The 16,941-nt window shown below is 40.5% G+C and overlaps 1 protein-coding gene across 5 annotated transcripts in view; it reads right to left on the bottom strand.

Annotated features, from left to right (window-relative positions):
- lama2 (laminin, alpha 2) overlaps positions 1-16,941 on the bottom strand; it is a 157,980-nt gene that overhangs the window by 22,680 nt on the left and 118,359 nt on the right. For 3 of the 5 annotated variants that reach the window (XM_051876479.1, XM_051876480.1, XM_051876482.1), the window contains 11 exons: positions 14,096-14,220; positions 13,929-14,015; positions 13,551-13,744; positions 10,987-11,129; positions 10,461-10,559; positions 7,427-7,538; positions 4,400-4,562; positions 2,454-2,664; positions 2,259-2,375; positions 2,025-2,185; positions 280-418 (listed from right to left, as the gene is read on the bottom strand). In XM_051876479.1, the coding sequence (XP_051732439.1) occupies positions 280-418; positions 2,025-2,185; positions 2,259-2,375; positions 2,454-2,664; positions 4,400-4,562; positions 7,427-7,538; positions 10,461-10,559; positions 10,987-11,129; positions 13,551-13,744; positions 13,929-14,015; positions 14,096-14,220 (1,551 nt within the window). The remainder of the gene's footprint in view (positions 1-279; positions 419-2,024; positions 2,186-2,258; positions 2,376-2,453; positions 2,665-4,399; positions 4,563-7,426; positions 7,539-10,460; positions 10,560-10,986; positions 11,130-13,550; positions 13,745-13,928; positions 14,016-14,095; positions 14,221-16,941) is intronic. The other 2 variants (XM_051876481.1, XM_051876483.1) reach the window with 1 other exon arrangement.

Raw genomic sequence — 16,941 nt, 5'->3', positions numbered from 1 at the left:
AATTGTTTATAGTAGTTTAACAAGATTGTTTCTGTGTTGCATGTTTTTTAACTCTAGCATCACCAGACACTCTCCCTGTTTGCTATTGGTTGGGATATGAACTGTTGCAATATGGAAAAGAGCTACAAAAAGTGTCTCCAAAATATTGACTTTTGTTTCCAACACATAAAAACGAGTTGAAAAGACATGCGTGTAAGTAGAAAACAACAGCATTTTAATCTGCTGCTGCCCACGCAGAGCAGCTCCCATCAGTCAGTGGTGTAGTCTGTGTTTCCTCACCAGCTGTAGAGCCTCAACGCTGGTTTTCCTCGCCTCTTTGGCCACCTTATCAGCCTCATCGATGTAGTTCTTGATGTTGGTGTATGCGTTGAAAGCAGCGGTGGCGTTGAAGGACAGGTTCTTTGCCTCAGCTAGAATACTACAGAAACCACAAACACAGGTTCAGATTGGTGAATTGGTGTCAAAAAAACAACAAAAAACAAACGAACAAAACACGCAACACTTTCAAAGTGAAATGTTTTTTTTTTTGTTAATTTTGGTGTCATTTTTGCAGTTTTTGCCCCCATATCTTGAATTTGGGGGGCATTTTTGTTAATTTTTTGGTGTAATTTTTACATTTTTTGCCCCCATATCTTGAATTTGGGGGGCATTTTTGTTAATTTTTTGGTGTAATTTTTACATTTTTTGCCCCCATATCTTGAATTTGGGAGTGAAATGTCCAGTGAGTGGTGCTAAAAGGTTAATGCTCTATTACGTTTGAAAAAAAAAAAAAAAAAACCCTACACTAAACCGTTTACAAATACAAATGTGAGATAAAAACTCATTTGCTGAAACAACTGTCATTTTAGCTTGTTTTTACAAGTGTTTGAGCTCTTTTATCGTGATTTGTGTTTTAGGGGATTCGTACTTCACATCACAAGAGCACTGCTGTACCAGATGAGCTACTGAGCAAGTTTACTACAACAAAAAAGACAAACATATGATTAATATATGATGAAAACGTCACAATGTAGTAGTTCATAAACTACTCACTATGATAAAAGTGTGTTGAGCTCATAACATAACCGGATCAGAAATATTTGCTGGAATTGATTTCCAGGGGCATTTTTTTTTTTTTTTTTTTTTTTTTTTTTACAGTATTAGGGGCAATTTTCATAATTACCATATAAAATGTAAAGGTGACATACATGTATTTACACAACAATTGCATAGTGTTATATAATGTAAATAGCCTACATAAAGTATATAAATTCTGAAATGAAAAAAAAAAAAAAACAGAAATTCATTACAGGGTAGGGCTGCAATTTTAACACAATGTTCATTATTGTTGATTACTGCCCTTGATATTGTAATAATGATTATTAATGCTGATTAATAAAATACATTTTGTTTACAAAAAAAAAAACAGTTTGATAAAATAAGCTAAGAGACATTTATGAATTAGTTTATTGCTTTTTATTATTTACATATTGTTTATTTATAGTTTATTGCGTTCGTAATAAATTTAGTCAATTTTTTTGCCCCCATATCTTTCATTTGGGGTGCATTTTTGTTAATTTTGGTGTCATTTTTGCATTTTTTTGCTTCCACATCTTGAATTTAGGGGGCATTTTTCTTAATTTTGGTGCCATTTTTGCATTTTTTGCTGCCATATCTTGAATTTAGGGGGGCGTTTTTGTTAATTTTGGTGTCATTTTTGCCCCCCATATCTTGAATTTGGGGGGCATTTTTGATCTTTTTTTTGTCATTTTTGCATTTTTTGCCCCCATATCTTGAATTTGGGGCTATTTTTGGTGTCATTTTTGCCCCCATATCTTGAATTTGGTGGGCATTTTTGTTAATTTTGGTGCCTTTTTGCCTGAAGCCCCCATTAATTTCCAACCCTGTGACACAGTATTGTGCAAGAAACCTAGAGAAAATAAGTTTTTATTAATTGATAATCTGCCTCAGCAATCATAATTTGTGTAGTTATAAGTAGTTGGTGTTTTACTGACACTCCAAAACTCAAATAAACACACACACACCTGTCGAGTATGCCAGCGGACTCGTTGAGCTGGCCGGCGTGATCCTCCGCTCTCAGCAGCAGATCCGGGATGGAGTCGTCCAGACCGCGACCCAACTGCGTCACCTTAAAATCCAGCTTATCATGCAGAGGTCCCAGGTCTCTCGCCATCTCCTCCAGCTCCTACAGACGCCAGTCAGTGAGCCATCAGCTATGGTTCTGTAACATTCTGTCACGTGTTTAGCATGAAACTGACCTCTTTGCCCTGGTTGATGCTGTCTGATAGAGCGTTAGCTTCATCCAGCATCTTCTCTCCTTCCGCCAAAATCCCCTCCATCTCCTTTTTCTTTTCACCGGCCACCTCCCTCTTCCCCTGCACAAACATAGTGAAATGCTTGTGCAGACTTGCACGGAGCGTTTCATAAGTTTGAGTGTATGTGTATTTGCGCACCTGCAGGCGGTCGAGGTTAAGTTGGTTGGTGACAGCCAGACCTTCTGCCTGTTTGGTTTTGTTGTGCGCGTCCCTCAGCAGATCCTGAGCTTCGTCCAGTTTCTGCCTGTAATCACCCATCTTATCACCCACCTCCTTCTTCAGGTCCTCTGTGGCCTGGTGTGGATCTCCAAACAAACGCTTCACTCGAGCCAAAAGAGCCTCTGCGGCCCTGGAAAGACAGAGAACCAGACTCTTTATCTGTGACAAATGACACAAGAAAACCCTTTAAAAGACTAGAGAGAAACCCAGAATGACGCTGCTGTTCAAATGTTTTGTTCTGCTGTTCACATTGCAATGATATTTCACAATATTACTGTTTTTACTGTATCTTTGATCAAATAAATAACTTAATGATGACATGTGAATGATTTGTTAGAATTTTTGTTTTTGTTTTGATCTGCTTTAACCCTGAATGAAGATGTCAAAATCAGAGCTGAATATTGTATTTTTGGGATAAAGTTTGTTTTGGAGATCTCTGAGGAGACCAGTGAAAACCACCTGATGGAGCTGAGAGCTGTTGAACCGCTGCACTCCCACCGTCCTCCTCTAGGTGTCTCTCTCTGTTCTCTCATAGCCGTACACACAGAGGAATCCATTATTGAAGTAATTTGATTAGGCTGGAATAATATTCCTCCCCTGCCCAACCGCAGGCAGTTTTTAATTAGTTCATTAAGATTTTACATAAGAAAGAGAAACTTTCTTCATTTGAGCTGTGATCCAGTGAACCACAAAATACGACTGAGAAACATAATGCCACCAACACAATTATTCCAACCTGTGAGCTTGAATGACATCCTCGCCACCATTCGGCTGGATTTGCTCTTTGTGAAAGAGGTTTGTTGTGGTATTTAAACTGAGTAATATTCATATGATCTTTACTCATGAACAGTACTCTATCACAATGCTGTTTCATACTCACCTGTGCACCACATTTGAACACTATATGATGAAGCTTTCTTGACAATAACAGTTCCATATCAATATTTTAACTGATAGGAAATAGCCTTAAATAATGTAAAATTACCAGCACATGTCAAGCTTTTTTGTAGTTTTTACTCACGAGAAGCATGTTCAACATGAACGCACATTCGGTTGCCGTGATAGCGAACAATACCTGCTTGTAAAAGCGAATGAACATATCCTGCATCTGAGGCTAAATCACTAAATATTGAGCACATATTATATTTGTCTAACGCCAAGAGATTGGAACAGCTGATAATCACTTCTTTTGATCCGACACGTCTAACTTGACACTCAGATAACCCAAGCACCAGTGTCTCAGTCTCCTCTGGGCTTCAGTAAAATAATACTGCGGTTACAGGGTGTGTAATCTAAACTACTTTATTAGATAATTGTGCTGCTGTTCAGTTTGAACACTGCTGCTCTCTTCATTAAAGCTCCAGTGAAGGGTTGTCAGATAACACAAAACAAGCCCCTTAAAAACGCAATATAATAAACAGACATGATAAAACTGTTTCATGTGAACAAATATAAACAATATTACTTGTATATCCAATATCCTACAAAATTAAAAGGGAGAAAATGTAATTTATTATGAATAAAATAGTTCAATATAAAATGTTTAGATATTATAAATTGATTGATGAATGAGTCATGAAACTCTAGATGGCACAAGCTGATGGTCTTTTTAATGCAATCTGCTAGCAATTACATCATTACCGCATGGCACAGGCTGATTGGCCTCTGCTGATTCTGTAGCCAATGAGATTGCTTTGCTCAACACTGAATTAGTCTGGTTTAGTGTTTTCTGTAAGCTAGTCCTGCAGTGCTATCAGAGTTAATCTGAACCCCTGCACCTCCTCAGCTCCACCTGCCTAGATCATTGCCACTACATCTGTGTGTGTGTGTGTGTGTGTGTATGTGTGTGTGTGTGTGTGTTTTACCCCAGTTCTTCGTCAGCGACGTGTTTCTTGCCGGAGAGCTGTCGTTTGCGTAGTTCTGCGAGCATGGCCTGGATTTCGTCATTCATCTCATTCACACTCTTCTCTGGAGCCCCCTCCCTCACGCCCAGAGTCTCGTTCAGCTCACGTGCTTTGTCTCGTAGAGCTGGACAACACACACACACACACACACACACACACACACACACACACACGTGAGGTGAGCAGCAGGGACACAACACCAGGGTTATTATACTTAAGTAAAACTAAAACCATAAAATCCTCTGTCACTTAAATGTAAGAAAATAGAACTGAAATAAATTAAAATGTGAAACAACAACAACAACAACAAAAACCCTTAAAGTGGCTATATGTAAGAATTTTCATGTATTAATCACTTTTTGTATTGTCAATGTGTGAACAGCTTGTAACAAAACTTAAAAACGAGACCTTCCCCGACTTCCTTGGTTGTCTAGACTGATTTTTATGTGAAGAACTCGGACCGGTTTCACCGGGAAAATCAAAAGTATTTGACGTTTACACTCCCGAGAGACTCTCTTCTGTTCAGTGACACGTGGAACATGCTTAAACAATATTCAAGATAATGCTGAAAGAGCCATTCATGTGTCATACAAGGAAATAATTCAAACTATAGTCTCACATATCCTGATCTATATAGTCTATAGTCTCAAATATACTTCATAATCAAACTATCATAACAGTGTCATTTTGTCAGCATGATCCTGTGACTCTCAGAGCTGTTCAAACACATCCACATCATTATGATCAGATGCTTTCTGAACTGCTGTTTTCTCATTTTTGTTGTGTTTATTTTGTTATTGAGAGGGAAGCGGCAGCACATATTTACATATTCATCTAAATGTGCATGAGCAATACGTTCTGCTGCAGTTCACTTAACGGCCACCGGTGTCGCTAATAACAAGGGTTTCTGAATTCTACATATAACCCCTTTAAATGTATTTCAGCTAGTTGTTTCATTTTCATTTAGTTTAAGTCAACGTACTAAAATAACTAAACTATATAGGCATCATAAAAAACAAAACAAAATCTAATACAAATGACAAAAGCAACAAAATTACTAAAACTTTAAAGTGAAAATGAAAACAGCGAATACAAACTTATACAAAATATTGATCTAATTCAAAATAATAGTATCTGAGTGATACTAAAATAACACTGCACAACACACACTCAAAAAAAATGACTGTAAAAAAACTAAACAAATTTACACAGTAAAATACCGTTTTCCACTGAAACAGTAATATACCATAAAACAATGCATTCTGGGTAATATTTGTCATTTAAGAATAGAGGCCTATAGGCTACTTTCTCGAAAATGACAAATAATATTACCCAGAGTGCATTGTAATATACACAAGTAATATACTGTAAAAACAATGCATTCTGGGTAATATTATTAGTAGTTTTTGAGAAAGTAACTTATAGGCTTGAAAATGACAAACATTACCCAGAATGCATTGTTTTTATGGTTTATTACTGTTTCAATGGAAAACGGTATTTTACTGTGTAAATTTGTTTCGTTTATTTACAGTCATTGTTTAGAGGGCACATGATACAGTAACTGGTAGTAAATACGCATCACATTCTGATTGGCCCATATCATGGAGCTCTGACTCAGTATTAATATGACAATGTGCAAATATCATCATAATAAACCTGCCATGTGATCCAGAAACCTCTCCCACACCCACACAGAGACAACAAACTTAACTTTGCCACACATTTCTTTTGACTTCCTTTTCATTTTCATAGGTGTGACTGGCTTCAGGTTGATTCAAAGAAGTTCAAATTGGACTCAGCAGAGTTAATGTTCTTTAATCAAATGAAATTAGATTCAGAAATAAAACCCCAATCAAACAGGAGCGAAATAAAAGAGCAAGCAAGCTTCTCGGTATATTCTAATTTAAATAAAAATCATTAAATTGAGATGAAAATGAGCTATAATTACATGCGTTTCTGAAATTCCTCGAGAGTTCAAACGTAAACAGTCGATAGACTACAAAGAGTGCAGTATATACCTGCCAACGAGCCGAGCTGGAAATAATTGCACAGTGAGTTTCAAACGCAGCTCGGGTCTTTGGGGTGGACAGAATCATTTGATTCCTACTCGTTTAGCGTGCGAGAGAAGATGAGAGACGAGGCGGTTTACTGGAGCAGGGAGCTCACGCACTGAATGGATAATGAAGCTCTTCCTCTGTCTGCTCTCCTCCACTTCTGCGAGCAGCTTTTTGGAAACGCTCGTTGGCCAGTTATCAAAATCCAGAGGACCAAAGTGCAATATGCTGGCTTTAAGTACCAAACACATATCCAAGAAAATAAATTAACCACTTTTTTTGTGGTTATGGCTTTAATCTGCATGTATTGGGTGGGTGAGAGTGTCCGTCTGTATGTGCGTCTGATGTTTAGATGTCCAGAAATGACACCATCTGTTGTGAAAACACCTCTCAGGTATGAACTGCATTCACATGATAGGCGTTCAGAGAAATAATCTGGAAATAATCTAATGGTATCTTGATTTAAGAATGTTTAGATATTAGAAGTAGAAAACAAGACAAAAATACAGAGTAAGAAAATCAGTTTTTGCAGTATATTGTATAAAGTGTTGAAAAATGTGACATGACTTGAAGGATCCCACTACTACTACTACTTCTACACACACACACACAATCAATGGCTGGAGTATCTGTTTAAGTGATTATTTTTCCACTAATTAATTTTGTCTCTTTTAATTAAGGCATCACATAGTGTGAGCTGAACCTTCATTAACTAAACTATCTTCTCATTTACTACCATGTACAACTATACACACACACACACACACACACACACACACGCACAGCTTCTCCACAACTACATCCCAAGCTCAGCTTCTAGCATTATACACACTCCAACAAAACCTCACCTAACACTAAACCTTTATTTCAGTTTCTGGAGTGTCAGATGGACCAATCGAATGTGTCTTCTCAGCAGTGTATCATTTGTCGTTACCTTCAGCAGCCAGGAGTGTGTTCCTAACGTAAAGCTCCAGGTCCTCGGCTCCTTTGCGGCTCCTCTCAGCGTCAGCTGCCGTCTGCTCTCCATCAGCAGACACTTTAGTCGCCTGCACAGATAGAGAAAAAACCCCTCTGAAAGCTCAATGAGATTTTACTGAACAGCCTCAGATCAGCCTCACATGATGTTGTGTGAAGAAGAAACAAACACACAGAGCAACCGACCTCAGTAACACCACACAACAACACACATTAGATCTGACATCTCTGGGGCCAACATGAACAAAAACTGAAAGAAATACTGCTAAACTACAATATTTCCAGTTTGGCAAGAGTATTTGGAAGGTCAAGGTTACTCAAACCCAACAGGAAAGAAGAAGAGGTCTTCCTATTTAACTGGCTCTTGAACTTCTGTTATCAGAAAAGGCTGCTTTAGAACCGGAATATATCAAGGACTACTATTCAGAAGATGCTGAAAGGTTTCCTTCAGCACAAATGAGCAGAACTGATGCAACACTTCAGACTTCAACAAGTTAATGTTTTGGCTTTTTCTCATGTTCAGAAACAAACCAACAAGGTCAGCATCTTAAAAGAGTGATTCCGGTGGTGTACAGTACAGTTCAACCAATAACAGTTAATTTACACAAGAACCAATGGTGCACAGCAGCAGAAAAGCACTACAGTAGCCACGCCCCAAACTCTCAGTCTTCTACAGTAGCCACGCCTCAAACTTTCAGCCTGCTACAGTAGCCACGCCTCAAACTTTCAGCCTGCTACAGTAGCCACGCCCCAAACTCTCAGCCTGCTACAGTAGCCACGCCCCAAACTCTCAGCCTGCTACAGTAGCCACGCCCCAAACTCTCAGCCTGCTACAGTAGCCACGCCCCAAACTCTCAGTCTGCTACAGTAGCCACGCCCCAAACTCTCAGCCTGCTACAGTAGCCACGCCTCAAACTCTCAGTCTGCTACAGTAGCCACGCCTCAAACTCTCAGCCTGCTACAGTAGCCACGCCCCAAACTCTCAGCCTGCTACAGTAGCCACGCCCCAAACTCTCAGCCTGCTACAGTAGCCACGCTCTAAAATCTCAGCCTGCTACAGTAGCCACGCCCCAAACTCTCAGCCTGCTACAGTAGCCACGCCTCAAACTCTCAGTCTGCTACAGTAGCCACGCCTCAAACTCTCAGCCTGCTACAGTAGCCACGCCCCAAACTCTCAGCCTGCTACAGTAGCCACGCCCCAAACTCTCAGCCTGCTACAGTAGCCACGCCCCAAACTCTCAGCCTGCTACAGTAGCCACGCCTCAAACTCTCAGTCTGCTACAGTAGCCACGCCCCAAACTCTCAGCCTGCTACAGTAGCCACGCCCCAAACTCTCAGCCTGCTACAGTAGCCACGCCCCAAACTCTCAGCCTGCTACAGTAGCCACGCCCCAAACTCTCAGCCTGCTACAGTAGCCACGCCCCAAACTCTCAGCCTGCTACAGTAGCCACACCCCAAACTCTCAGTCTGCTACAGTAGCCACGCCCCAAACTCTCAGCCTGCTACAGTAGCCACGCCCCAAACTCTCAGCCTGCTACAGTAGCCACTCCCCAAACTCTCAGCCTGCTACAGTAGCCACGCCTCAAACTCTCAGCCTGCTACAGTAGCCACTCCCCAAACTCTCAGTCTGCTACAGTAGCCACGCCCCAAACTCTCCACATGCTACAGTAGCCACGCCCCAAACTCTCAGCCTGCTACAGTAGCCACGCCCCAAACTCTCAGTCTGCTACAGTAGCCACGCCCCAAACTCTCCACATGCTACAGTAGCCACGCCCCAAACTCTCAGCCTGCTACAGTAGCCACGCCCCAAACTCTCAGTCTGCTACAGTAGCCACGCCTCAAACTCTCAGTCTGCTACAGTAGCCACGCCTCAAACTCTCAGCCTGCTACAGTAGCCACGCCTCAAACTCTCAGCCTGCTACAGTAGCCACTCCCCAAACTCTCAGCCTGCTGCAGTAGCCACGCCTCAAACTCTCAGCCTGCTACAGTAGCCACGCCCCAAACTCTCAGCCTGCTACAGTAGCCACGCCTCAAACTCTCAGCCTGCTACAGTAGCCACTCCCCAAACTCTCAGTCTGCTACAGTAGCCACGCCCCAAACTCTCCACATGCTACAGTAGCCACGCCCCAAACTCTCAGCCTGCTACAGTAGCCACGCCCCAAACTCTCAGCCTGCTACAGTAGCCACGCCCCAAACTCTCAGTCTGCTACAGTAGCCACGCCCCAAACTCTCAGTCTGCTACAGTAGCCACGCCTCAAACTCTCAGCCTGCTACAGTAGCCACGCCCCAAACTCTCAGCCTGCTACAGTAGCCACGCCCCAAACTCTCAGCCTGCTACAGTAGCCACTCCTCAAACACCCAGCCCACTCACTCGGCCAATGGAGGAGTTTGGGGTGGGACTATCTGATTGATTGACAGAAGGGGGGAGTGTTCAGGAGACCTGTTTGAAAACAGTCATTATATTTGCAGTGCCATTTTATGACATTAGTCATATAGAAATTACACACTTGCTACACTAGTAGTACATTTTAAATAATAACTGCGTTCATGTGTTTTGAAGGAGGCGTGGCTTTGGAGAGGTGGGAGGGTGGGATCTTATGCTTTCAAAGCTAGCTTGCTTTTGCTAGCCTCTCTGAAATTGCCTACCCTACCTTCAAGAGAATATATTTTAACAAAAAAATCTAATGGTGTTATTATAGTATTATTTTATTATTAACTAATATCAGTCTATAAAACAACAACAAACACATTAGGCTCAACTAAGGTCAGCAGATGTTTGCATGCATGTGCTTCCAGTTTTTACAAAATTTTATGCTGAGTTTAGAAAAGAAATGTAAGTGTGAACTTTTGCACACATATATTTGTGAACGATTAGTGAACAAGTGCTGGAGACCCAGTGTCTTTGTTGCAGACCTCCACACTCCTTACTGAAAGCACTGAATAAATCAAGAAAGCGCACAGGTCCTGGAGTTTAACGTGTGTTTGTGACTCACCCGACTGAGCAGTTCGTCCATTTCAGTGACCAGACTGCCCAGGTTACTGTCGGCCAGCTGCAGCAGTCTCTCTGGAGCTCTCTGTGGGGAAAGCATGTGCTGCCAAAGACAAGAGGATGAGATATGATTATCATGAACATATGACTGACAGGTGGAGTCATGTCACCATGGAAACCAGTATGACATCGGAGTGACATCCATGAGGTTTCCGGCGTACAGGCTTAAAATTAACATCACCGAATTATGAATCATTTCATGAATAATTCCAGATCAGTCCATGTGTCGAGGTTTCTTCAAATGAATCTGCAGTCACACCGGATCTTCATGAGAGGTGAAGACACTTATTATTCAACACTTACACTGTAAGAATTGGTAACCTGTAATTGTTACCTTGAAGAGCTGTCTTTTACTTGATTTAACCCATAAAAAATGTATTATGTTGGTATAAATGAATGTATTTAGGTTGATTCAGCAATATTAAATAATATTTTGGACATCCTGATAGTTTGCAGCTCCTCATGCTCACCTTCAGCTCCTCCGTCATGTTCTCGAATCGATAGAGCACTTTATATGGCAGGGGGAGGGGCAGAGTGAGATTGACACTGCCAATCAAACGCAGCAGACGCTCCATGTCACGAATCAAGAGCCCAGCGCAGTCATCGTCACACGCTGAAACACACGGAGACACGTGACATCAGACTTCAACAGCACCACATGCTCATAGACTCCCAAAGGCAGCGTTCACACTACAAACTCTTCACACTGCATGCAGTGTCCATCAGAACCACCTCACAAAAAAGTCCCTCAGATATGCACATGCATGCTCAAGGGTCAAGGTTCAAAGGTCAGGCCCAGCCTCAGGCAGACTGACAGTGCTGCATCAATATGGGAACATTAGTGGACAGTAATAAAGTATTTTTAACTCACCGACTGTAAGTGCTTCATTCAGGTACTGTACTTAATCAGAGTATTTTCATCTTGAGAAACGTTTACCTTTCCTCCGGGAAACATGCTGCTCCGCATTACTTGATTATAATGACTCGTAAAAAAATCACTCTTTTCAGCCAATTATTTTATTTCAGCTAGTTGCCAAAGCAACATTTCTCAGTTTCTTTTAGTTTAACTTTATTTACTAAAATAACCAAAACTAAAACTGAAAAAAAAAAAAAATATAAAAACTAAATAGACACAGTATTAAAAAAACAACAAAAAAAAACAAAAAAAAAACAATAAAAATGACAAAAACACAAAAGATACGGAAGAGGATTAGGGCCAAGCAATAATAAAAAAAAAATGAAACCATCTTGAAATTAAAGTCATTATAAGACAAGATTAAACTCGTTAAATTGATAGAAAATTTGTGTTCCTAGAAAAAATTCTTAATGAGTTTAAAAATGTAATGATTTTATTCTCAACATTTTATTTAGACTTTTTCTCGAAAGTTTATTCTCGCATTATAATGACTTTTTTTTATTAATGCTTGGCCCTAATACTCTTCCGTAAATAACAAAATGACTAAAACTTAAAGATTAAAATGATTACAGATAATACAAAAATAAAAAAAGAATAATAAATAAACAAAACAATAAAAACTAATAGTATATCAACGATACTAAAACAAAACTGCGTTCTGTCACACGGATCTCTTTGAGTATCACGACACAGCAACACTCACTCGGCCAATGGAGGGAGTTTAGGGCGGGACTATCTGATTGATTGACAGAAGGGGGGAGTGTTCAGGAAAACCTGTTTAAAAACAGTCATTACATTTGCAGTGCCATTTTGTGACATTAGACATATAGAAACTACACACTGGAGTACTTCAGCTTTACTCATATTTGAGCAGGGCATTACTATCCACCACTGTCTGTGTGTGTGTGTGTGTGTGTGTGTGTGTGTGTGTGTGTGTGTGTGTGTGTGTGAGAGAGAGAGAGAGAGAGAGAGAGAGAGAGGGCACACACTGTCTGAAAGGACAAACATGTTAACGGCCAAGGATGGACAGGTCCTGGGGCAAGAATGCTGTTAACGAATGTTATTGGCCTCTTTTGTCTCACATCCTCTGCTATCACAACATCACTTGCACTCATCCAGTATCCCTCCATCATCTCCATTCACCTGCTCGGAGGGAGAGTGTCCCCGAGCACCTCTCTCTTTATTTCTCTCTCTCTAGATTAAACGTGAGCACGGTGGAAACTCCAGGGAGAAGGACTTCTCAAGCGTGAAATTTAACATAGAGTGTGAAACAGCTCCTGGCCGCCTATTATGAGTGTCTGACACGCCACGAGCGATAGTGGGAGGAAAAAAAGACACCGACAGGCGTGTGGCTTTCGCCGCGGCCGGAACGCGTCGCTCAATTTAACCTCCTGAAAAAATTGAGCTATTAAGATTTCTCGTGAGCAACTCTCTTCACGCAAAACACAGAGCCAGTAAAAATGTGAAAAGACCTGAAAAGAAAAACGCTGCACTGAAGAGTTCATGAACGCCTCTCGATTAAAACATTATTTTCACACTGTGAATCTGTGTACACTCTAATGAAGTCAAGATGATTGAGTTATATTAACATTTCTGACTTCAGTAAAACCATTTAATTTAGATTTTAGCACACAAACCATGTTTTAAAAGTAAAATGACAGTTATTTAAATGGAAAAAAAATCCCTGATTTATGTTTGAAGTTGGATTATGTAACACAAGTCACACAAACACATGCATAATTACCCAATCTGTCCGGTCGACCAACGCAATTATCATAAAAAACATGATCGCTGAAACATAATTTCAAACACAGTGGTGAGGAGCAGGTGTTCCCGCAGACATCACAGCAACACAATCTGATCTCTCCAGCTCCGCCAACAATTACAGCAGAAGTAAACAGTCATTTCGTGAGGGGAAATCTGAGCACGTCTAATTAAAATGTTGTTTGTTTTGGCTGCATCTCTCCTCTGTTATTACTGGCTGTTTATGGCAGAAGAAACAAATATTCATTTACATATGGAAGTCTTAAAGGTACAGTAGCAAATAAAGGTCAGGGTCAGAGAGAGGCTGGAATGAACACAGAACGGTGAGTGTGTTAGTGCAGCGGTCATACGTACACACGACGCCCTCGGGGCCACACACATGCCTCTCCATGCACTGGTCACACTTCAGTCCGCTGGCGCCGGGACGGCACTGGCACTGTCCGGAGCGCGAGTCACACGCTGTGGGATATGATCCGTACGCATCACACTTACACTCCTCGCACCGGCCGCCATACACACTCGGGTTACCATGGAAACCAGGGGCGCACCTGCGGAGACGTGAAGGATATTAAACACATTAAAGGCCTAAATTACTGCTTATACTTTTGATACGCCTCACATGAAACACCGCAGAAGGCCATAGAAAAGGCTTGCTTATTTTCAACACATTATTGACAGATTCAGCCATGTAAGTAACGACTTGTTTTACATCATTTAGAAACATTTCTTCACCTTTCACAGTGTTTTCCCTCGTAGCCTTCGGGACAGGCAGTGCAGCGGTAGTCATTAAAACCCTCCGTCTGACAGGTGGGACTGAAGCTGAGAGAAACGGTGGGAAAGTTGGTGCGTGCATGACTTATCACAGCTAAAGTGTGTGTGTGTGTGAGTGTGTCACATACTTGTTCTCAGGGTTGAGCAGGGGACACGCACAGGGTTTGCAGTCATCAGGAAAGCCGCGCACTACGCCATAAAACCCTGCAGCACATCGCTCACACTTGTCTCCTACTGTGTGATGCTGACAATTCTAGAAAGAACAAAACACTAATAATGCTCTATAACAGGTAATAATACTGTTATAACTGAGGCTGTCAATCTGAATCATTTTGGCTACGTTCACACTGCAGGTAAATGTGACCCAAATCTGATTGTTTTGCCCACACGTGACTCGTATCTGTTTTCTTCATGACAGTGTGAACAGCACAAACCACATGGAATCTGATCTTTTTAATCCCGATTTGTGTCACCTCCATATGTGGTTCTAAATCCGATACAGGTCAGATGTTTTGTAACGCGACCGCAGTGTGAACCGTCATATCTGAATTTATGCGATTTTTACGTCACTCGAGATCAACATTCGTCACGATTCTGCGCTCATGGGAGTCTATTCAAAAATTTAACATACCCAACGTTATCAAGACAGTTGCGAAAGGTAGTCAGTAGAGGGCAGTGATGTGTTAGAGACAGCTCTATAATACAAGCAAAACATCATAAAAGTCTCTTTGGTCACAACACTGTCTTTATTTTTCAATTTTGCTGACTTCCACGGCAGTAATCGCTTACTCCGTGTTTACTTCCGTATGACAGTGCACTGTGTGTGTTGCCAAGTCCGCAATTTTCCCGCAGAATTGGATTACTTTTTCACTGTTGCCGCAGGTTGTTTTGCAACTCCATGAGTTGAAGCAACCGCACTAATGTGATATTTAACCCCCGGAACACAATTTTTACCAAGATACCCTACAGAACGCAATTGGGCTAGTTTTGAACTAGTTTTCAAGCAATTTAGTGGATTTTGTGGTAAAAACCTGGCAACCCCATTTGTAATGTTCTTTTGCGCATGTGGGTCAGTTCAGAACCATGATCTGTTCACACTGGAAATCTGATATTGGCCACATTTAAAACAACAATGTGAACAGCTATACAAAAAAATCAGATCTGAGCAAAAATCGGAATTGAGCATATATGAACATAGCCTTAGTGTGATTAATAATAATAATAAAAAAATCATAACAAACTAGGGTTGTCAACGTTAATGCATTAATGCAATAATAGCATATAATCACATTGGTAAAACTGGTAAAAGATGTGTAATGCTGCATTAATGCAGAGACTCACGTTGTGTTTTCAGTGAATTATTCATTCCAGTATGTGTTCAGCTTTAAAACACGAGCTCTGTCATATTCTGTAATTGTTTCTGAAAAGTTTCTGTGTGAAATACATTCTGAACAGAACATCAAAACATCCCACCGCTGTATGGCCAGATGATACGCAAACTATGATTCTCAGCTGGATAAGGCAAACCAGCGTCTCGCTAGTAAAGTTTTGATTGTAATCAAGGTAAAGACCATTGCTTGGTTTCCTTTTTGGAAAGACACCTAAATTTGTCTTGAAAAAAGCCTGCAGAAAATACAGTTTTGTGAGAATCACCCTTCAATCTGATAGTTTACTTTTCTGGATATAGAAAATTATGACAAAATGAACATTAAACAAGACAAATGTGCTTAATTTCACAATAAGTGTGCGATTAATTAAAAATTTTAATCTATTGACAGCCCTATGATAAACACATACTAAAATTCTATAATAGAGACTGCATGCTATGAAAACAGAATAGAGTAGAAGCAGAGTTTGATACTCATTTTTCAAAGTTTAATTACCTGTAACTTCATTTGCCCACCAAATGCATGCTAATGTCTGTGCGTTATCTTCATTTTCTTAGCACATATATATATACAAATATATATAATTAACTGAATTCATTTAAGATTGTTAGCTGATTGACAGCCCTAGTTATAGCATATAATCACATTGGTAAAACTTGTAAAAGATGAGTAACGACATAACGACCACAGTTTCTTATCTTATGACAGAACGAATGAACAAGCACATGAAAACATTCACATAAAAAGCTCTCTCTGAATCTAATTATAAATACATTAAAACATTAAAATATAACATAAAGAACATAAATTTCATAAATTTGCATTTCTCAAGTTGCTGAAGTCACACAGAGGGAATGAGAAGAAGAAACAGAGTGAGAGAAGGAAGCACAGAGGAGTGGCAGCGTTCAGAGTAATCAGACTGCTGAAGCTGCGCTTTACTGGCCCGTGTCGCTCTGAAACTTTCATTAACTTCCTGTGTACCTCAATTACTCAAATTACCCCCCTACACACTCGTTTACCATTTTCAATTTGCGAAAACCCGTAAAATGCAAATGATATTGCTATTAGCATGCATGCAACTGAATGCAGAGGGCTGTTTGGCACAGAGCCGGGCCTGAAGCTTTACTAGAGCTGTTTGGAGAACAGTTCGACTGTATGTCCACTGTGCACTAGAATGATGGACTTCGATGAATTCAACTGACCTGAATCTTCTAATGTGCTTTACTTGTACCCCTTCCCACTAACATGGTGCTGGATCCAGTCTGGATCATTCCAGATTCACACAGCTAGTGGTGGACAGTAACAAAGTAAATTTTTGCAAGTATCTTTATCAGAGTTTTTTACTTCACTACTTTCCAAAGCATTATATTGTAATGATTAAAATTTACTCCACCACATTCCATAAAAACACGTTGTTCCTCGTTACTGAAGAAATCTCCACCCGCTCTGAAACGCGATAACAAGGTCATGAATGATTCATTCCAGTGAACCTGCTGAATTGCTTCACAAATAACACTGAACGATTCATTCGTGAATCAGACTGATCCATCTGATGGCGCGACTAATGAATTTTCATATTGATTATT

This window comes from Ctenopharyngodon idella, chromosome 20 (genome assembly GCF_019924925.1).
Source record: "Ctenopharyngodon idella isolate HZGC_01 chromosome 20, HZGC01, whole genome shotgun sequence".
In the NCBI taxonomy this organism is placed as follows: Eukaryota; Metazoa; Chordata; class Actinopteri; order Cypriniformes; family Xenocyprididae; genus Ctenopharyngodon; species Ctenopharyngodon idella.
Note: the sequence above shows the minus strand (reverse complement) of the source record. Positions and strands in the feature narration are given on the sequence as shown.